The 24,219-nt window shown below is 39.9% G+C and overlaps 1 protein-coding gene across 3 annotated transcripts in view; it reads right to left on the reverse strand.

Annotated features, from left to right (window-relative positions):
* Positions 1-24,219, reverse strand: part of LOC144596678 (fasciculation and elongation protein zeta-2-like) — a 97,314-nt gene that overhangs the window by 22,879 nt on the left and 50,216 nt on the right. For all 3 annotated transcript variants that reach the window (XM_078405331.1, XM_078405332.1, XM_078405330.1), the window contains exons 3-4: positions 16,770-16,886; positions 11,617-11,761 (exon numbers count right to left, since the gene is read on the reverse strand). In XM_078405331.1, coding sequence (XP_078261457.1) covers positions 11,617-11,761; positions 16,770-16,886 — 262 coding nt within the window. The remainder of the gene's footprint in view (positions 1-11,616; positions 11,762-16,769; positions 16,887-24,219) is intronic.

Below are 24,219 nucleotides of genomic sequence, written 5' to 3' on the forward strand. Positions count from 1 at the left end.
TCCTTTCTTTATTCAACATATAAATCTTCACAATGTCTATCATCGAAAACTCCTTCCTTTCTGCTAAATCATAAGTACTAACTCAATTGCCTATGCCTTTAAAGAGGTTCAAGGTGATTAAAAGCCAACATAGTTTCTCTGCCCATTCTCTGAAAATGGTTGGAAAATCTTCGGCCTTGATATCTTAAACAACACGAGAGGATTTCAGTATACGAGTTTCATAACAAGAGGATTTCAGTATAGGTTCTGCAGTTGCATAGGGCCCTGGTAAGACCACACTTGGAGTATTGTGTACAGTTTTGGTCTCCTAATTTGAGGAAGGACATCCTTGTAATTGAGGCAGTGCAGCGTAGGTTCACGAGATTGATCCCTGGGATGGTGGGACCGTCATATGAGGAAAGATTGAAAAGACTAAGCTTGTATTCACTGGAGTTTCGAAGGATGAGAGGGGATCTTATAGAGACATATAAAATTATAAAAGGACTGGACAAGCTAGATGCAGGAAAAATGGTCCCAATGTTGGGGGAGTGCAGAACCAGGGGCCACGGTCTTAGAATAAAGGGGAGGCCATTTAAAACTGAGGTGAGAAGGTATTTTTTCACCCAGTTGTGAATTTGTGGAATTCTCTGCCACAGAGGGCAGTAGAGGCCAAATCACTGGATGAATTTAAGAGAGAGTTAGACAGAGCTCTGGGGGCTAGTGGAATCAAGGGATATGGGGAGAAGTTGGGCACATGTTACTGATTGTGGATGATCAGCCATGATCACAATGAATGACGGTGCTGGCTCGAAGGGCCAAATAGCCTCCTCCTGCACCTATTTTCTATGTTTCTAACACAATTTAGTACTGGCTGAAAAAAAAATGCCATTCATCGTATAAATACAGAAGTTTGTACATTGTTTTAGGTAATCACGCAAAACTCTCACAATGTTTGTGTTGACTCTGCTTTTGTTAAAATGTTGTTTACTAAGATGAGTGGGATTGAACACTGTGTTGTGTTTGAAGAATGGCTCAGAGTGCTACCCATTCCCTCATGGCTGTACATGGGCGATGAAACAACCTGGAGTCATATATCGCAATGGTCCATAGTAAATTTACTGCATCTGTGAAGTTCTGAATGGAGCTCATGTGTAACTCATTTCAATTATAACAAATCTGTAATAATGGCATATTTATATAATCTTTCATTTAATTTAATTACCGAAACATACCCGATTTGCTTCAGAATAAATTAAGGGGTAGGGTCTATCTGTGAAATGATTCAAAGCATTTGGTCAAACCTCCCTAATAACGAGCTGTAGCACATAGCAGCAGATTCAATAGTCTGGCAGCCCTGGGCCAAAATTACCCTTCTTGTCTCTGATGTACTGTGCAATAGTCACCAAACTTCAAAAGGCATTCATCATGTGAAGTGTTCTGACACATTTCAATACAATATCATGCTACAAAAATGCATTCTAAAATCAAACCAGACCTTGTTTGTATTTCATTCTTCCATTGCAAATCCTCTGCCATAATTAATACCCAAGAAAGTGAAATTTACGTTCAAACATTGCATATGTGCCAGAAAGTCATTATTCACTTCCACTGACATGCTGCCGAAACCAGGAAAAATACAATTCCTTCAAGTCAAAGATTAATATCTGGCAATCATCATAAACCCACAGCTCCCTTCCCAGATTTTAGATATGGGAGACAAATAGTGAAACTAACTAAAGCACTAAATCATAACTTTGCATAAGGGGAAAATTATGTTCAAACTTTGCAAAGTTTAATGAAAAGCCAATATGGTGGTCTCCAACTTAGTCATAATGACAAAGGGATGCTTTTATATATGGCACATTTACCCCCTTACCCCCCCCCCCCCGGACAACATAACCATGATCAATACCCAGCATTTACACCTGACTTCCTAGCCAGTTGGTTTATATATGCCCAATATTTATTTTACTCCAGCCTTTAGTATCATAAATACATTTTGAATGTATGAAGTTGTTGATGAAAACTTCATGACTTAACATTCCCAAAATTCAGTTGCAGAGCTTTGACCTGAACCAAAAGTTGTAAGATCACTTTTCTCTGTCAACAGCATGTTGTTGAGTTTTAACTCAAAAGCAACTGCTGCCATTGTTAGCCAGATGGGTGTGTCTGACCATGAAGCAAAAGATTCTGAAGCGATACCATTTTGCGATTGACACACTGTGCCTCAGATTTCAGATGCAGATTGGTTTTGAATTTACTAATTTGGCACATTGTAGGACCACATACGTAATGGAGAGCATGGTGGGATTTTGTTTCTACAAGAGCAGTGTAGCAGTCACTCTCAAGAAGTCATCAACTGCTGTTTCTCTCACAATCCAACTGCAGACCCTGTGAGGCAGCAAGGTCCTTCAGTACTTGTCTAGCTCAGCCAGTGAAAGTGCTAATGAGCCACTCTTAGTGATGAACATTAAAGTCCCATCTAAAAGTACATTCTGCAGCCTTGTTATTGCCTCCAAATAGTGTTCAAATTGAAGGAGTACTGATTCATAAACTGGGGTAGGATGGTAGAAGATAATTAGGAGGTTTCCTTGCTCATCCAATGCCATGACACATCAAGTTGAAGTCTGACTTAGGACAATTATTTTCTAACTCTTCATTTTTGTTCCACCATGTATGGCCAATAGGTCCAGGAATGGTGCTTCAGGAATGAGTCTGGAAATTGTTTTAATGTCATGATTCTTACAATGTGACCACATATTACTGTCTGTTGTGCAATAGCTCTTCGAATTTAAGCACTTCTTCAAACTTTCTGCAGCAGCGTTAGGACTTTGTTAGATGACATTCAATGCCTAGAGTGGCTCCAAGTGCAACTTGAACTCAGATCCCTGGATCATTTCAAAGTGGCTTCTGGATCAATAAAGTTATTCTACATCTTAGCCCATTCACTTCACCTCTTAACATCTTTGTTACTGCATGCTTCCATCCACACAGTTTACAACATGCTTATCATTGAAAAGCCTGACACATGATACCAAGAAAGTAAATTGTTCCCTCTTATGAATCTGGGGCTCAGCTCTTTTTTTGAAGTCCATCAGAATTCTTCATGCGTGTGTGTTATATTTTGGTTAATTTGTAAATATATTTTTACATTTCCTCCTAAGCTTGGCTTCTTGGCTTGGGAACATTCCATTGAAAGAAAATGTGTTTACCAAAACTTGTGATATCTATTGAAAGGATTTGGAGCCATGTGCTCAGTGCTGGTAAGTACTGCAAACTTGTACAATCCCTACCCAATTTGAATGCGAAGATCAATTATCATTTTTGTTTTAATTAGCTTGCCTTTTGAATAAAAGCAAATGCTGGTGTCAAGCCAGTCAATCACTGATAATGTAGAAAACCATATATCAAACTCCAGAAGATACACAAAATATTTAAGACAGAAATTTCTAGAATTCTATTCGGGAAGATTGTTAGGGATATCTGCGAGGGTTACCTACAAATATTTAGTAAATTATCTAAAATAATATTTAGGAGGCAGAACTTTGAGATAAATTAACTGTTTAAAAGTATTTCAATTTGGTGAGATCCTAAAATAGGTTTAGAATGCTTAAAACATCTGAAACAAAACTGTATTTCAGTCTTCATGGCATCAAGGAGCTGCTTAAGGAATGCAAATATGAGAAGCTAGCCAAATGTCCAAACAAAATTATCATTAAAAAAAATCCATTTGAACAGAAATCTAATTGCAGCCATCCATCCTTCAGACATAAACTACACATCTTGAGTGGGATTTGCATCATTTTAATTTAATTTAATTTTGGTTATAGTGATAATAATGTGGCGGGTAAGGGATGGTGGGCTGGAGGCGTAGTGGTGGAGAAAAAGAACTGAAAAAGATTTCAACAGGGATTTGTATGACCAAATTTCATTTTCTCAGACTTTTCTGGCTGCTACATCAAAGTAAAATCCTTCATTACCCTGCAGATTCCTATTTAGAAGTCTTTTTATTTTATGAAGATCACAAATCATGGAGATTATTTAATTGATCCCATTTTAAATCACCCATTTAAAAATCCTCTTACAGTAATATCTAATTGGAATTTATCTTGGACAAGTACAAAGTATTGTATTTTGGCAAATTAAATCAGGGCAGGAAGTACACAGTGAATGGCAGGGCACTGAAGAGTATTGTAGAACAGGGAGACTAAGGGGTAAAAATACATAGTTTCTTAAAAGTCATGACACAGGGAGATAAGGTGATGAAGGCAACATATTTTATGCATGATTTCATTGCTCAGGGCATTGCGTACAATATGGGACATCATAATACCACTATACAAGATGTTGATGAGTGCTGATTGTCAAGCTCCAGGAAGGATGGCATTAAGCTGGAAAGGATACAGCAAAGATTCACAAGGATGTTATCATGACTGGAGGGCTTCAGATATGAGAGACTGGATAGCATGGGGCTTTTTTCCTTGGAGCAAAGGAGACTGGCGGGGGGGGGGAGATGACCTCAGAGGTTTATGGTCAGTCTTTTTCCCAGGCTAGGGGTGAATTTAAAACTAGAGGGCATAGATTTAGGGTGAGAAGGGAAAAATTTGAAGGGAACCTGAGGGACAAATTTTTCATACCGAGGGCTGTGTGTATGTGGAACAAGCTGCCAGAAGAAATTGTGGAGGCGGGTAAAATTACAATAGTTCAACAACATTTGGACCGGGTAAAAGGAAGGGAAGTTTAAAGGGATATGGATCAAATGTAGACATGTAGAAATTGCTCAGACAACTTGGTCGGCATTAATGAGTTAGGCCAAAGAGCCTGTTTCCATTTGTATAATTCCATGACTAATTATCACTTCAAAAATTTCAAGATCCTAGTCAACTGTATTCAAAATGTTAATTATTCTTTGAGAAGCAGTATCTTCTGATAGAAGTGTAAATTTACCTATTATTACTTTTACTTCCTTTTTTGTTCCCACAACTAAATTTAAAGTAAAATTCCATATTTAATTTCTTCCATTTCTTGGCTATCTTATTGTGCTCTATGTTTCATTATTCACTTCCTTGTTGATTTCATTATTCATTTCTCCCTGTGTACCAATTGCATCACAGGTAAAATTGATGTAAATTCCTCACTGACCACAGCACAATCTAGTTTGAGGTCAAGGGTGGACGGCGTTGTTAGCAGAGTGCCAACGACTTATTGGATAACTGACTGGAATATTCAAGGATATCTTCAACCTCTCGCTCCTGAGTCTGAGGTTCCCACCTGCATCAAAAGGGCATTTATCTACCAAGAAGAGCACGGTGACCTGCCTCAATGACAATTATCTGGTAGCAGTTACAAGCAATAATGGTAAGCAATAATGTGCTTAGAGAGGTTAGCTATGCGAGTGAATCAACACCTATCTCAAATGAACTGGATCTGCTTCAATTACCTTTGCAGCAATAGGTCAACAGTTGATTGCTATTGATCCCTGCTCTGCTCAGGCTATTTGAATAAAAGAAACACATATCAGGCTGCGGTACATAGACGTTCAACATATTCATCCCCTCCAAAATCATTACCAAACTCCAAGACCTTGGCCTTTGTACCTCCTTTTGCATCTGGATCCTTATTGGTAGACCGAAATCAGAGCGGATCAATAACAAGGAAATTACCATCAATAAAGGTGCATCGCAAGGCTCTGGTCTCAGCTTCCCGCTCTGCTCTCTTTATGCCGCTTGACCATGCCGCTTAGCACAACTCGAAAGCCATCTACAAATTCTGTTGTTGGCCGAAACAGGGGTGGCATGCAGGAGATAGAAGACCTGCATGAATGGTGCCGCAACACCTTTCACTCAACATCAACAAAACCAAGGAACTTATCATTAACTTCAGTAAAGGGAAGTCAGGAGACCATAAGCCAGTTTTCATTGGTGGGTTGGAGAGTTAGCAACTCCAGGTTCCTGGCCATTAACAAATAGGATAACCTGTCCTAGCACATAGATGTAATCATGAAGAAGAAGCGGCAGCACCTCTAATTTCTAAGAAGTTTAAAGAGATTTGATATATCACTGAATACTACATATCCTGATGAATTGTAGACGATATCCTGACTGGTTGCATCCAGGGACAGCAGAGATTGGTGGACAGAGCGCAGTCCAACATGGACCCAGCCTCCAAACCATGAAAAGCATCCTACATAAGGTTTCACCTCAAGAACGCAGCATCTATCACCAAGGATCCCCACCATCTTGGCCATGTGTTCTTCTCACTGCTACTGTTGGGCAGAAGGTATAGAACCCTGAAGTCCCATACATCCAGGCTCAGGAACAGCCACTTTCCACAACAATTAAGTTTACAAGTTATATGAGTAGAATTAGGCCATTCGGACCATCGAGTCTACCGCACAATTCAATCATGGCTGATCTCTGCCTCCAAATCCCATTTTCCTGCCTTCCCCCCAATAGCCCTTGACACCCATTCTAATCAAGAATTTGTCTATCTCTGCCTTAAAAATATCCACCGACTTGGCCTCCACAGCCCTCTGTGACAATGAGTTCCACAGATTAACTACCCTCTGACTAAAGAGGTTCCTCCTCACCTCTTTTCTAAAAGTGCCCTTTAATTCTGAGGCTATGACCTCTAGTCCTAGACTCTCCCACCAGTGGAAACATCCTCTCCACATCCACTCTATCTATGCCTTTCATTATTCTGTAAGTTTCAATGAGGTTCCCCCTCAACTATCTAAACTCCAGCGAGTAAAGACCCAGTGTTGTCAAGTGCTCATTATATGCTAACCCACTCATTCCTGGAATCATTCTTGTAAACCTCCTCTGGACCCTCTCCAGAGCCAGCACATCCGTCCTCAGATATGGGGCCAAAATTGGCTCACAGTATTCCAAATGCAGCCTGACCAGTGCCTTATAGAGCCTCAGCATTACATCTGTTTTTGTATTCCAGTCCTCTTGATATCATTGAATTTGCCTTCCTTACTACTGATTCGACTCGCAAATGAACTTTTTGGGAGTCTTGCACTAGCACTCCCAAGTCCCTTTGCACCTCTGATTTCTGGATTCTCTCTCCATTTAGAAAATAATCTACGCCTTTATTCTTATTACCAAAATGCATGACTCCACAATTTGCCACAATGAATTTCGTCTGCCACTTCTCTGCCCACTCTCCTAACCTGTCCAAGTCCTTTCGCAGAGTCCTTGCTTCCTCTACACTGCCTGCCCCTCCACCTATCTTAGCATCATCTGCAAACTTGGCCACAAAGCCTTCAATCCCCTTATCCAAATCATTAATCTATAACATGAAGAGAAGCAGGCCATCACCGACCCTTGCAGAACTCCACTAGTCACTGGCAGCCAACCAGAAAAAGCACCTTTTAATGCAACTTTTTGCCTTCTGCCATCCAGCCAACCTGCTATCCATTCTGGTATTTTCCCTTTAATACCATGGGCTCTCATCTTCCCTAGCAGCCTGACGTGCGCCACCTCATCGAAGGCCTTCTGAAAATCTAGGTAAACAACATCTACAACCTCCCCTCTGTCTGTCCTACTATTAACTTCCTCAAAGAACTCGAGCAGATTCGTCAGGCAAGATTTTCCCTTCACAAAACCATGCTAACTTCATCCTATTTTATCGTGAACTTCTAAGTACTAAGTAACCTCATCCTTTATAATTGACTCTAAAATCTCACCAAGTTCTTGAACCGACCTGTACAACCCTAATCCTCTTCTGGCAACAGAACACAATAGCCCACCTCTTGCAGAATATCGTCTTTCTGCACAATACTTTTGTTTTCACTGTCTTGCAAAACTTGAGATTTGTGTATCATTTTTGTTTGTGTTGTTTGAGTCTATGGGACTGCCATACTGTCGCTGCTGGATTTTACTGCACCTGTGCCTCACTGAACCTGTGCATATGATAATAAACTAATCTTGAGAAAATTCTTAAGAGATTAGACAGGTTAGATGCCGGAAAAAATGTTCCTGATGTTGGGGGAGTCCAGAACCAGGGGTCACAGATTAAGAATAAAGGGTAGGCCATTTAGGACTGAGATTAAGAAAAACATTTTCACCCAGAGAGTTGTGAATCTGTGGAATTCTCTGCCACATAAGGCAGTGGTGGCTAATTCACTGGATATATTCAAGAGAGAGTTAGATATAGCTCTTACGGCTAACAGAATCAAGGGATATGGGAGAAAGCAGGAACAGGGTACTGATTTTGAATGATCAGCCATGATCATATTGAATGGCTGTGCCAGCTTGAAGGGCCTACTCCCGCACCTATTTTCTATGTTTTTACCCCATCCCAAGACAAATGATCACCAGGACAGCAGTCTAAGTTGACTATCACCAATTGCTTTATCAGTTACCTTCCTATTATTGGATAATCATGACTATGAATATTTACAATGCTTAGTTCTATTCACAATTCTTTAGATAATGAAACAAACCAGGTGGCCCAGAGAAGGCCTTTATTATCTTGCAGAACTACAAGAGGATTGAACATTTATGCATCAGATAACCAATAACATATCTCAATCACAGCCCTTTTAATTTTCAACACGACCACTATCACCAAATCCCTATAATCCTTAACCAATGCCTACAGGGCTGTATACACCAGGATCTTAAGAGAACAGCAGCATCACACAACAAATAAACAAGACAGAAGCCAGATATTATGTAAAGCAATTCCGCTTTTAACCTTTAAAGCTTCACTATTTGAATGCATAAGAATGCTTATTATGAGCCTGGTTGAGTATAACTACAACAATAATGACAAACGATGGTATTCCAACTGTACCCCCTGTGTTATTAGCAGATAAAACAAATATAGTATATAACTCATTAAATTGACAACCTCTTAGCTCTGACAACCACTACTGCCAAAGTTGAGAGAAAGGGTATAATAGAAACACAATCACCTTCAAAGCTCCATAGTCACAGACCAAGCTGATGAGAGACACAAAATGCTGGAGTAACTCAGCGGATCACACAGCATCTCTGGAGAGAAGGAATGGATGACGTTTCGGGTCGAGACCCTTCAGTCTGAAGAAGGGTCTCAACCCGAAACGTCACCCATTTTTTCTCTCCAGAGATGCAGCATGACCCGCTGAGTTACTCCAGCATTTTGTGTCTACCTTCGATTTAAATCAGCATCTGCAGTTTTCTTTCTTACAGACCAAGCTGATGACTGAAATGGCAGTTTCTTTACAACTAATGGGTCAAAATCCTAAGCTTATCAAAAATGATGTTAATAATATATTAGATAGAGATCCCTATCTAATAACACTGTTTCAAGAAGAAACCAGTTCACATTCGCAAAGCAAGTAAAAATGGGAAATTATAGCAGCTTTGCTCACATGTCCAAGAATGTACTAACTCACATGTCCAAGAACTACATTATAATATGCTACAGAAACATTTAAAATATTTACTTTCATCATTTGACCATTGTGCTGATAATAGAATCCTTTTTTTTGGAATATTAAAACATAGAATGTTTAGCTGATTTCAATGGGCAAGTATTATAGCCTCTCCTTCTATGGAGCATCATCAATATGAATGTGCATACATTTAATTGTGAAATGGGGAATTTCTTACCAGAATGGATTTTGTCTATTGGCATATTTGCTCCGTGTCAGGAGCAATGACAGCCTAGCTATCTATAGCTCTAGCTCTGAGCTCTTAGCAAACTGCTCCAGCGGTGCAGATGAAAAACATGTACGTTAGATAATATTTGTGAAAGTGAGAAGTTTTTATTTAAGGTTACAATTACTTTCTTAGTTTCTCTATTTTAAAACTGTTCTAACAGTCAAGGACTTTGTCAAATGCACATTGCATATTCACGCTGTTCCAGCAGTGCAAATCATACCATTGGACATCTCTGGACACATCATTCACCTTCATGCAGAAGTTCATCATATGCACAAAGCACTGTGCCATAATTACTATAATGCAATATGTAAATATGGTGCTACCAATTAGAAATAAAATAAAATTTCTAATATATTTCAGTTAGAATTTCAAATACAATTCTTTTGTGTAGTATAAAAAAACCTGCAATTTACAATAGAATTTCTGTCTTTATTCTTAAATAAAAGGCTACCGCTTCCTTCTCCCTTTGTTTCAGTAATAAAAACACAACCCGCTTTTACAAAATTGGTTACTCCACGCATTTGTAACTGAATCAGGAAAAGACTGATGGCAGTGGCATCTTTAAACTGTATATTACAACATTATTGGTTTAATCCAATTTATTCAATTGAATCAATTATTCTGTACAGACTCTCCAATTAAAAACGTTCTGAAACTTATTTGTGACAAAAAGAGATAATTACTTTTGGGGGTCAAAAATACAAGCATTCTTCAGAAATGATTAGAAATATCTTTATCTGAGTCAGTTCAAATGGATATTACTAAATCCCAATGAATAAATCCTTTCTAAAGGATCAGGCACATTCTGACATGAAAGCCTAAATGACATTTTCAGTTTATTCTGTACTGATTCTTTAGTGCCCTTTTGATGCAGGTGGGAACCTCAGACTGATATTTCATAAGTAACGGGCTACTTAATGGCAATTCTTTTTTAAAAACATCCTTTTTTATACTGCCCAATTGAGGCAAGATTTTCATTTCACCATGCAGACTCAAGGGTTTAGCCTAGAATTTTAAAATCCCATTCAGCAATTCCATTGATTTACACAAACTGAATGAGCCACACTAATTACAACATATAAATGGTTCTCACGGGGAAAGTGTAGGAAAGAAATCAGGAAAAATCAGTAGGTTGTTCTTGTCACTGTTGCAATGGCAGAGAGGGAAGTTATTTGTTTTAGAAAGACATTTCTACCTGGAGAGGTGGTAAAGTAGATGGTGGGGATGACACTAAAAAATAACAGAAAATTTCAAACACTGGTATTGTGTTTAATAACATTTACCTTGAATGTCTAATTCTTGGGTATTCTATGTAGATCATGTGTACATTAATGATGAAAATTTCAAAGAAAATAGGAATATTGTATTAAAGGTAAATACTGTTGGACTAATTAAGAAAGCATGGTAATAAACATTAATATTATGGAATTTTGTCACTTTACAACACACTGAAATTCAAGAACATAACCATAAAAGCTATAGGATCTTAAACTACACTTTGACACAAAGAAAGCAGTATATTATCCCATTAGTATTCTGAAACTTAGAAAACTAAGTACTAGTATTCTAGTTATCTCTTCTATCTAATCTGGCTAATTTAAACTGCAATGGATGATTTCAATATCTTTGCAATTCATAATGTTCACTCTTCTTCAGACTGAATCACAATTTAGTCTGAAGGATCCTGACTTGAATCATCATCAATCCATGTTCTCCTGAGATTCTGTCTGATCCGCTGAGTTACTCCAGTACTTTGTGTCTTTTTGTAAACCAGCACCTGCAGTTACTTGCGTCCACTCTCCAATTTATTATGTTTGTTTTTTTAATAACAATTTGAAACAAACCTTCTACCTTTCCAGCTAACCTCCCATCATAGAGAATAAACTGTCTTTTACAATGTTACAAACATATACTGTCTTACTACAACACTGAAAAAGTTCCCACAGCCCAAAATTAATTAATTGCAGTCACGGGTGCTTACGTTCTTCATAACTATTGCTGGTGTGAGACCTCTTGAGTGTTTGAATTTCCTGGGAAAGTATGGAAAGTCGGTCAGACTGAGTGGGTGTATCATCTTCTTCAGGATCAGGCGATTCTTGCATCATTTCTTCTATTTCCTCAATTACCTTGTGAAGAAGCAAGAGAGTATTTTAAATCTGCAATTATTAGATCATAAATACAATTAATGGATTGAATCAATTTGCCAAAAATAACTGCAACATTAACTGCAATGTTCTTATTAATTCTATTGTAATTGGATCATCCACTCTGTTACTTGGTAATGTTAAACTCAAGCATACACACCATTTTTCAAAGCACTTCCCTTTCAAAACACTTCTCAGCACAAACCAATTACAAGTGGCTTGCATTAAAGGTATGACAGATCTCATTTGGGTAGCTCCAAAATCACATGGGATCCAAGGAAAGATAGCTGAATGGATAGCAAATTGGCTCCAAGGAAGGAAGCAGAGGGTGATGGTGGAAGTTTGCTTCTCGGACTGGAGGCCTGTGACTAGTGGTGTGCCTCAGGGTTCGGTGCTGGGCCTGTTACTGTTTGTCATCCACATCAATGATTTGGATGAGAACATACAGGGCAAGATTAGCAAATTTGCTGATGATACAAAAGTTAGTGGTTTTGCAGATAGTGAAGTTGGTTGTGAAAGATTGCAGCAGGATCTGGATCGATTGGCCAGGTGGACGGAGGAATGATTGATGGAATTTAATACGAGAAATGTGAGGTGTTGCATTTTGGGAAGTCGAACAAGGGCAGGACCTACACAATAAATGGTAGGGCTCTGGGTAGTGTTGTAGAGCAGAGGGATCTAGGAGTACAGGTGCATGGTTCCTTGAAGGTCGAGTCGCAGGTCGATAAGGTGGCCAAAAAGGTATTTGGCACTTTGGCCTTCATCAATCAGAGTATTGAGTATAGAAGTTGGGAGGTCATGTTGTAGTTGTACAAGACTTTGGTGAGACCGCATTTAGAATATTGTGATCGGTTCTGGGCACCATGTTATAGGAAAGATTTTGTCAAGCTTGAAAGGGTTCAGAAAAGATTTACGAGGATGTGGCCAGGACTAGAGGGTGTGAGCTATAGGGAGAGGTTGAGTAGGCTGGGTCTCTATCCCATGGAGCGCAGGAGGATGAGGGTTGATCTTATAGTGGTGCCCAAAATCATGAGAGGGATAAATGTACAGTCTCTTGCCCAAAGTAGGGGAATCGAGGACCAGAGGACATAGGTTCAAGGTGAAGGGGAAAAGATTTAATAGGAATCCAAGGGGTAACTTTTTCACACAAAGGGGGTGGGTGTATGGAACAAGCTGCCAGAGGAGTTAAGTTGAGGCTAGAACTATCCCATCGTTTAAGAAACAATTAGACAGGTAGACACAAAATGCTGGACTAACTCAGTGGGACAGGCAGCATCTCTGGGTTAGACAGGTACATGGATAGGACAGGTTTGGAGGGATGTAGGCCAAGCGCAGGCAAGAGGGACTAGTGTAGCTGGGACATTGTTGGCTGGTGTGGGTAAGTTGGGCCGAAGGACCTATATCCACACTTTGTCACTCTATGATTACAGATTTCATTTTAGATTTAGTTTCAGAATCTGGGTGTCATTAGTAAGGCTAGCATTTACTACCTTGTCCTAATTGTTCTTAAAATGGTGATATCCTACTTTCTTAAAATGCTACATATTTACTGATGAAAGTACTTCCATAATGCTGTTGGGGACTGATCTCTAGGATTTATAACCAACAGCGATGAAGGACCTGCAATATATTTCCAGTTACTTGGAGACTGGTACTGTTGCCATGTACCTGGTGTCCTCATCCTTTTGGTGGCAGAGGTTGAGTTGGAAGTTGATGATAGTAGCAGCCTGGGTGAGGAACTGCAGTGACTTTGCAGATGGGAGATACTGCAGCCACTGTGTGATAGGAGAATAAATGTTTGAGTGGTTGATGTAGCGTCATTCAAATGAACAGCTTTTAGTTGGCACTGCATCCATTCAGGTAAGTGGAGAGTATTGCATCACCATCCAGCTGTGCCATGTAGGTGGAAAGGACTCAGTTTTAAGAGGTAACTCACTCACAGGACAATAATGAGCCTCTGACCTGTTCTTGCAGCCAGAGCACTTGTGGCTGTTTCAGTTAAGTTTCTAGTCAAAGGTGATCTGCAGAAAATTGGTAGTGGGGGCTTGGTGATGGTATTGTCTTGAATATCAAGAAAGGTGGTTCAACTCTCCTTGTTGGAGATGGTCATATCCTGGCACTTTTGTGTGTTGGCTAGATCTTTTGTGAATTGTAATGCTGAAAATTTGTGAAAGAAATTGAGCAATCATTTGCAACGTGACCAATTCTACCTCATGGTTACAGAAAAGTCAACAACCATAAACATTTTCTTTTATGTGAGCCATTCTTCCAACCTCTTTCACTTTGATCTCCATTATCTTCAGTGCTACCACAGCACCATGATACCTGACTCAGTCAATGGCAGTTACTATCACCTTTCCTCTAAAATTCAGCTCTCTGATCCACATGTTGAACAAGGTTGTGATGAAATATGGAGACTAGTGGCGCTGGTAAAATGCAAATTGGGCATTGGTGAGTAGGGGTCACTTGATTGCATTGTCTACAACAAGTTCCGTCTTTTGCTGATGACCAATAGTTCACACACAGGGTTAGTAATTAGCCAAATTGGATTTGTCATGCTTTTTGAGAAAGATAAATATTTGGTCGATTTTCCACGCTGTTGGGACATGCCAGTGTTGTAATTTTACTGGAACAGCTTGACTAGAGAGCAGCTGGTTCTGGAATGCAGATCCTCTGGAGTGTAAATCTTCAGTACTGCAGCTGGGGCGTTGTCACACGCCATAGCCATGGCTCTATCCTGTGCTTTCAGGAGTTTCTTGCTAACACATGTAGTTAATCAAATTGGTGAAAAATTGATTTATGTGATGGTTGAAATCATAGGAAGAAGCTACAGAATTGGGCCACCTACCAAGCCAATTGTGACAGATATTGAAGACTACTCGAGAGTACATGCTGCACCACTGCTATTTCAGTGCTTCTTTCAACAATTGTTCAAGATGGAGAAACACTAATTCAACAGTTGAGGGAGGACAGCTGGTGATTGACTTAATGCCACAAGACTTTCCAAAATCAATGCTGAGAAAATCCAAGGGGTACTATCTTGCTGGTATATTACTACAACACCACCAACACCAGCAGTCTGTCCTGCTGATAGGATCACATGCACCCAGGATTGCAATGTAGGAATCTGTCTGCAAGGTACAATTCTGTGAATATAACATCAGGCTGGTGCTTGGCTGGTCAGTGGCTCAGCTCTCACATTTGAAACACAGTCTCAAGATATTTGAGAGAATTCTACAAGACCAGCTAAGTAGGAAGCAACACTGCCATGTGCGAATCTGGTGCGAGATCAATGTCAATGTCTGTCCAGCTTTATTCGCTCTCCATTTAAACTTTACAAAAAAACATAGAAAATAGGTGCAGGAGGCGGCCATTTTGCCCTTCGAGCCAGCACCACCATTCATTGTGATCATGGCTGATCATCCACAATCAGTAACCTGTCCCTGCCCATATCCCTTGATCCCACTAGCCCCCAGAGCTCTATCTAACTCTGTTTTAAATTCATCCAGTGAATTGGTCTCCACTGCCTTCCGTGACAGAGAATTCCACAAATGCACAACTCTCTGGGTGAAAAGGTTTCTTCTCACCTCAGTTTTAAATGGCCTCCCCTTTATTCTTAGACTGTGGCCCCTGGTTCTGGACTCGTCCAACATTAGGAACATTTTTCCTGCATCTAGCTTGTCCAGTCCTTTTATAATTTTATACGTCTCTATAAGATCCCCTCTTATCCCATCATCCTTCTAAACTCTAGTGAATACAAGCCCAGTCTTTCCAATCTTTCCTCATAGGACAGTCCCTCCATCCCAGGGATAAACCTCGTGAACCTACGCTGCACTGCCTCAATAGCAAGGACGTCCTTCCTCACATTAGGAGAACAAAACTGCACACAATACTCCAGATGTGGTCTCACCAGGACCTTATACAAATGCAGAAGGACTTCTTTGCTCCTATACTCAAACCCTCTCGTTATGAAGGCCAACATGCCATTAGCATTCTTCACAGCCTGCTGTACCTGCACGCTTACTTTCAGTGACTGGTGCACAAGGACACCAAGGTCCCGCTGCACTTCCCCTTTACCTAATCTGACACCATTGAGATAATAATTTGCCTCTTTGTTTTTGCCGCCAAAGTGGATAACCTCACATTTATCTATATTATACTGCATCTGCCATGCATCTGCCCACTCACTCAACCTGTCCAAGTCACCCTGCAACCTCCTAACATCCTCTTCGCAGTTCACACTGCCACCCAGCTTTGTGTGATCTGCAAACTTGATAATGTTACTTCTAATTCCATCATCCAAATCATTAATATATATTGTAAATAGTTGCGGCCTCAGCACCGAGCCTTGCGACACTTCACATGCCACTGCCTGCCATTCTGAAAAGGACCCGTTTATTCCTACATTTGCTTGCTGTCTGCCAACCAATTCTCTATCCATGTCAATACCCTACCTCCAATACCATGTGATCTAATTTTGCTCACCAACCTCCCGTGTGGGACCTTATCAAAGGCTTTCTGAAAGTCTAGATACACTATATCCACTGGCTCTCCTTCATCCATTTTACTGGTCACATCCTCAAAAAATTCCAGAAGATTACTCAAGCAGGATTTCCCCTTCATAAATCTATGCTGACTTGGACCAATCCTTTTACTGCTATCCAAATGCGCCGTTATAGCCTCTTTAATAATTGACTCCAGCATCTTCCCCACCACCGATGTCAGGCTAACTGGTCTATAATTCCCCGTTTTCTCTCTCGCTCCTTTCTTGAAAAGTGGGATAACATTAGCTGCCCTCCCACATCACTGACCACCCACAGCCCTGTTTCTTGCTGCAGATGTTGCCTGAAGTATGAGTATTTCCAGCATTTTCTGTATTTGTTAACCTGAACAGTTATTTTGTTAAGTAAATTGGACATTCTTAGTTAAAAAATCTAGCTGCTTCATAGCAACTTATATTATAAAAATTGCATGTTCGTAATGAAGTCACCTGTTCAGCTGTGAAGAGTGGTTCATCATTTATGCAAGAGACAATAATGGAATGCATGTCTAGCTGATCCCGCAGTTCCTCATCATCAGAAAGATCAAGGTTAAGGTTATCGTTCAACTAGAAAACACAAATAAAGTCAATGTTATTGCCTTCCAGCACAACTCTCATGAATTACATTGTTGCAAACAACCATTAGCTTCACCTATATGATGTTCTATAAGACCATGTATGCCTGAGCTATGCTGAAAAATATTCATCCACCCCAACAGTAGTTCAAGAGATAACCCAGGTATCTACCTATTTCTGAGTTCAAGGCAAAGTTTCAATTGTTATATGTTGCACTACAAGTAAAAGTGTGGGTTCATTCCGGTAAGGGAATGATACTGTAAACAGCTGTCCAATATAAAGATTGAATCAGATTAGCAGTTACAATTGTAGAAATGAATACCTTCACACCTTTACACATCTTTATTTAACTGGCAGATATTACTTGCTAACACCATTCTTTATTGCGAACCGCTCTGTGCAGGTTTAGAATTCAATATGTGCAATTCTGAAAACTGCAGGCTTTTCCCAAAATGCCTTGCAACTTTTGGACCACCATCTGCTACATTTCTGTAGCCATCATTCAGATCGGTCACTCTCTCCTTTGATCCCATGCAAAATCACATCCCCCATCTTCACCCCTTTAAAGTCAGCCCATATTTTAATTTCAGTAACAGTCTTAATCTGCTATGAAGCTCCTGGTCCTTGGCATCTCTAGATTTTATTCTACCAATTCACTTCTGGATGGCTTCCTGACTTTCCATCTCTGTTTACCATACCTATCCAAAATACTGGTTCCCACAAATCAACTGGTACAGCACACTGTTCACCTACCACAATTATGCTTGCTGAGCAACCTTGATTATAATTTTGGTTCATTATGTTGTGTCACATAACTGGAAGTTGTTAGAAAAAGATAAAAATCAGAAATGCATAATCTCACCATTTTATACATTTCTGCTTTCTCATAAGATTAGTGAAGATATTAAATTCCCTTCAAAGACTCAAAATTCATAAATATAGAACTGTCAAAGATTTCCTAAAAGCATTAATCCAACATTTCTATTCTCTTTTGTTTATTTTATCTCAAATGTGAATCTCAAATCCATGTGTTGGGAGCATATGGCAGAAGAAAAGTACCACTTCACAAAGTATCCACTACACTGGCCTGATCAGAACCAAAAGGCCATTCTCAATTATTAGCCCTCCTGCAGAAAGCTAAAAAAAATTTAAAGTCCAATCACAAAAGTGCTAATATCAAAATTACAACTAGTGCTCAATCATTCAATAAAATCATTGAAAATCCACATTCAAAACATATATATTAGTTTAGTTAAGTTTATTGTCAGGTGTACCAAGCAGACCTCCCAACCTTTGATATTAAAAATTCATAATTTAGATGTCGAAAATTCAGAATTTTACATCAAAATTCATAATATGGCGTGTAATGCAACTTTTCAGCAAAAAAAAGTATGCATGCCAAATGCGCATACGCTTCAAGTGTGAAAAACGACTATTATTTCCAACAGTCTGTATGTAGTTCTTGGACTACATGTACAATGTCAGGCCTATCATGAGTATATTCTGATATTTATAGAAAGGTTATTGAATAGACATATTTTTTGCAACACAAAGAAAAAATGGTTTTGTCTTGTTTTTTTCTGTTTTGCTTTTTCCTTACACATCCCAATTCTTTTGGTATTGAATAAAAGAACAATGGTCATAAAATGTATGACTAAGTTATGAAGAAAGAGTTGATATATGCAAATCGACTAAGCATACGGAAGCACTTGTTGAAATACATTCGCACATTAATTGATAATCAACCCAAAAAGGTGGTAATTGGCTTTTGGGCTGTTTTATAATTTAACCCCGCCTTAATTAATTAATATAGTTATATAATCTTGCACTTAAATTTAATATTTACTCATTACAGTTAAACCACTGATTTTCTGGCTCTCGGTTCCAGTGCTTTGCTGGTTTATCCAGCCGGCCAAATAAGTCGCTCGGTGATGGGGATAGATGTGCTGGCTCCAGCTGGGCTGGAGTTCCAGAGCCCCGGCCGCAGGTTGCAAATTCAACCCACCGATTGGCCATGGAAGTCCCGATGAGGTCGAGATTGGCTGCCTTGCCCAGCCTAGGTGGCACATTTTCGGGGAGACTTCCAGGCTCGTGGAACCCCGAGCGACCTGTAGCTGCCGAATCGACAAATTGCAATTACCGACTGTTTTGCGGGAAAATGTGAGGAGCAATCGGAATGGCGGAAATGAAATAAGAAAGCGGAAACTTTCCGCCAAATTCGGACGGGATGACCAAGGTCCAGTGAAAAGCTTTTTTGTTCCTCCAATTCTCGTGTTCAGCTATTGATTTCAGTTTTGAATGCACTTAATAATTAAACATCCACTGCTCTTAGAGTACAGAATTCCAATCCTTTGTGCAAAGCTTACCAACTTCTAAGTGGACAATTCTTTTGAGACTACGACTAGTTCTATTCAGACGATGTCTCTGCTCAACATCTTTCCTGTTGATCCTTTTCAGAATTTTGTGGTTCCCAGTAGAATGCGGTTCTTGTTCTCCAAAATTCCATGGTCAACTTCTACCCTTTATGCTGTAAACCTACAAGCCATTTGTCTTTCAAATTGTTTGTTGTATCTGCATTTTTACTTTTTGAACAAATAATATATATTTTTGCTTTTAGTATTCTCTTTCTATTTCTATCTATTCCTTCCAACAAAGTGCCCGACTTGCATTTCCTCTTGCCGACTCAGTTAGCACCCGTGTAGGGGATATAATAGGTCTTCATTACTATGTAGACATTTTGTGTTCTCCTCACTTTGTAGCCTATCTTCATATCAGCAGAAAAGTTGAATCCAATACTATTAACCAAGGCCTTACTTGAATGGCAATATTGTACAAATTGTAGATCAAGTGACCAAATGATAAAGGTTCTACCACAATAAGCCAGATCATTCAATCCTGTGCTGTTGAAGGCCACCACTGAGTTTTAAGCCTCTCTCTTGGTTTCGCCCACAATGATAAAATATTACTTTTCTGTAAATGAAAATACTGCACCAGGTCAGCAGTGGTGAGTACCTACCGAAAGTGGTCCGAGGAGGGACAAACCACAAACCGGCGACAGGGTGTTGGGCGCCCAAGGCTCATCGATGCGTGAGGGCAACGAAGGCTATCCTGTCTGGTCCGATCCGACAGAAGGTCTTCTGTGGCACAAGTCACAGATAATTTTAATGGTGGTCACGGGAGGAATGTGTCACAATACACAGTGCATTGCACCCTGCTGCGTATGGGGCTGTGTAGCTGAAGACCAGTCAGAGTGCCCATGATGACCCCTATCCACCATCAAAAGCGCCTACATTGGGCAGGCGAGCGTCGGAACTGGACCTTGGAGCAGTGGAATAAGGTCGCCTGGTCCGATGGGTCCCGTTTTCTTTTAGATCACGTCGATGGCCGTGTACGTGTGCGCCGTTTACCTGGGGAAGTGATGGCACCAGGATGCACTGTGGGAAGACGACAAGCTGGTGGAGGGAGTGTGATGCTCTGGGCAATGTTCTGCTGGGAAACCCTGGGTCCAGCCATTCATGTGGACGTCAATTTGACACGTGTCACCTACCTAAACATCGTTGCAGACCAGGTACACCCCTTCATGGCAATGGTATGCCCTGATGGCAGTGGCCTCTCAGCAGGATAATGCACCCTGCCACACTGCACACATTGTTCGGGAATGGTTTGAGGAACATGATGAAGTGTTCACGGTGTTGCCCTGGCCTCCAAATTCTCCAGATATCAATCAGATTGAGTATCTGTGGGATGTGCTGGATCTATGTCCGATCCACGGCGGCTCCACCTCACAACTTACAGGACTTGAAGGATCTGCTGCTAATGTTTTGGTGCCAGATACCACAGGATACCTTCAGGGGTCTTGTAGAGTCCATGGCTCGGCGGGTCGACGCTGTTTTGGCGGCACACAGAGGACCAACAGCATATTAGGCAGGTGGTCATAATGTTTTGGCTCATCCGTGTATGTTGCACCCAAGTTGCAAATCGTGATTTTACATAACCATCAGACACCTGATCAGATATCTTTTGAGAATCAAAACAGATTTCATCCACTGCTTTCCCCATCTATTGCTCATTACAATTTCAAAAATGGGCATATTTTTTCCCCCCAAAAAACACATTGATTGAGCCTGGTTATATGGCAGATCAGCAAAACAGCACATTTTAGAAAAATGGCCTCAGCTCCAGTGACCCGGATTCAATCCTATCTGATGGTGCTCTCCGTGTGGAGTTTGCAAGTTCTCATCAACTGAGAGAACTTCCTCCAGGTAATCAAGTTTCCTTCAAGACATACAGAAAGATGATGCCAGAGCATGGTAACTTATGTGCTTGGTTGTACTCAGATTGATTAGTAGGACTGGCTGTTACAATCCCTAAAGTTTTGCACTACAATTGACTTGCATGGTGTTCTTCTTGGGGATGACTACTAGGTGATGTTGCTACCATTCAAACACATCTTCAGTTGTGTACCTCATCGTCACTGAGTGTTTCGGCCTTTCATCACAAGACACCCTCATGTAGTATGATCTGAGTTGATTGGATAACATACAAACAAAGCTTTGCGCTGTATCTCGGTATCGAGACAATGATAAACTAATGCCAATTAGTTGGGTACTGCAAAGTGACCCCTGTGTTTGTAGTAGTGGTGGAGTCTTTGGGTGGGGGGGGGGGGGGGGGTGGAGAGGGTTGATGGGAATGTGGATTTAGTGTAAATTGATTTCTGATGATGAGCATGGACTTGGTCTGTTTCTGCGCAATGATTCTGTAACTCTATGTTGATTTTCTAAGTACCCTGTTAACACATTTTAATAATGGAATCCACCACTTTGCTCGTGACAGATTTAAAGCTAGCGTAGATCCTTATTTATTTATAACCCTCCTATCTTAATTGGCAGTATTATATTCTAATCTGCAGGAACTGTTTCAGAATTTTGGAAGTGCATTGCTCATGCACCTGTTATCTCTGTCTGCCACTAAGAATTCTAGATTTGTAGTCCATCAGGCTCAGGAGGTTTGCCCTGTTTTCCTCTGAATTCCTCCAGCACTTCTCTTTAGTGACATAATGCAGATGGGAAACACAAGAAATGAAGAACGATAAATATTTTTAGATTTTGCTACAGAATAGATAGTTTGTATCTGAACAATGCTCTTATTGGCAACATTTAAACTAATCTGGCAGAAGAAATGGAAAAAAACCCAAGAACCAGCAATCTAAACCAAAAATAGCAACGTTTTCACAAACTATGTACAAGGGGCAGATTGAAGGAGATAATAAATTGAATGGAAATCCACATCCATAAATTAATCAATAAGATTAGTGAAGTTGCAATTTGGGTTAGGATGTATCTACACTGAAAAGAAGATCAACAAATATATAAGGAATGATAGAGAAGGAAAACAGGAAGGCAGAATAAAGAGTATCAATTATGGATAGTATTAGAGCTCTAAATAGAAATGAAATACTAGATGAATTTAGAACTGAATCTATCTGACTTGAAATAAATTTCAACATCACATTGTGTAGGAAAGAACTGCAGATGCTGGCTTAAATCGAAGGTAGACACAAAATGCTGGAGTAACTCAGACTGAAGAAGGGTCTCCATCCGAAACGTCACCCATTCCTTCTCTCCAGAGATGCTGCCTGTCCCGCTGAGTTACTCCAGCATTTTGTGTCTACCTTCAACATCACATCAGTAGATTTATGCCCTGTATTCCATTGCAGAGAATTTACAGTATGGTAATGACTCATGCACTCTTTACACTAAAAGAAAAATAAAATGATAAAATAGTTAAGCGAGGAGACAAGAAGAGATTAGGTCTGAAGGATTAGAAAGGTCTGTAAAATAGTGCAAGGTTTAATATTTAAGAACATGAGGCCTGAGGCCCCTTGGGATAATAGCTGGCTAGTTAGTTGATGGACATAAGAACATTATTTAAAGGACTAAATATCAAGAGACTTTTAAATATAGTATCAATAACATGGTAGAGCAGCTCCAATACTGATAGCTGTGATAAGTCACCGATCAACCCACAGAGAATCTCACATCATAAATATGCATTTTGCCGGAAACTACCAACGGAAGATTAAAAACGACTGCAATGCTGATAGGAAATTGAAACAAATCTCCATCATTTATCTCTTCCGTCCAACTTTGAGTCACTCAATCTCAGAAGTTTAAATTTTACACTGTTTACATTTGTTTTATTTGTTAGACATCACAGTGAGTGATGGTGACGCAGTAGTGAAGGTGCTGCCTTTAGGGAGGAAGGAGAATTTCTTGCCAAATAAAAAACTACAGAGGTGGAATCCCTTGTTCTTCAAGTCAATGTCTTGAAATTTATCCTTCACTATTTTGAATGAATATATTGACTGAGCCTCCATAACCCTCCAAGTTAGAGAATTCCAGAGTTTCACTACCTTCTGCATGAAATTTGGCATCTGAATCCTGGAGGACAAGGCATATTCTTAATATATGCCCTCTGGTTCCAGATTCCATGAACATGGGAAATATCCTCTTTACATTGAACCTGTCAAGTCCTGTAATAATTTTGTATGTTTCCATGATTTCCCTCTCATTCCCCTAAATTTTTGACTATACAGTCCAAATTTTTCCTTGTATGCTAATCCACCACCCTGGAAACAGGCAAGTAAATTCTTTGCTCTGCTCCTTCCATGGCAAATTCACTAGTCAGGAAGCAACTGAGGAGACAATATTTTAAATTGAAAAATTCTCAACAGATGCAAACACTGAAGTAAATGTTTTATATTTAGTCAATGCCTTTCATATCTTTGTCAGAAGTGCCAATTAAACCTTTGCACTCATTGGTAAAATTGATTACTTTGCATAACTGCTGTCTCCAGAAGCAGCAATGCAAAGTAAATGATGGGCAAAAGCATATCACTTGATCCAGTCGATGAGAACACACTCTCCAATTTCATGATGAAGGTTACACTTTTGCTGAGTCTCTCATCCCTGAAATTTAATAAACACCAAGTTATCCATTTTACCGAGGTTCTTCAGACGATTAGATATCTGAAGGTAATGACGCATTAATATTTATCAATTGCTGTCTGAACCCATTTCTTAATCAAACCAGTCTTGGTTGCAAACATAAATTTACAGATGACATCCCCTAGTGAGCTGGATGGATCTCAAATAATGATAAGATCAACTACAGGAAGGAGATAGGAGCTCAGTAGCACAGTGTCAAGACAACAACCTCTCCCTCATTGTCAGGAAATCGAAGAAACTGGTCATTGATTTCAGCAAGCTTGGTGGAGTGCATGCCCCAGTCGGATGCAGTGGAAAAGGTCAAGCTTCAAGTTCCT

Source organism: Rhinoraja longicauda, chromosome 9, assembly GCF_053455715.1.
Source record: "Rhinoraja longicauda isolate Sanriku21f chromosome 9, sRhiLon1.1, whole genome shotgun sequence".
NCBI lineage: Eukaryota > Metazoa > Chordata > Chondrichthyes > Rajiformes > Arhynchobatidae > Rhinoraja > Rhinoraja longicauda.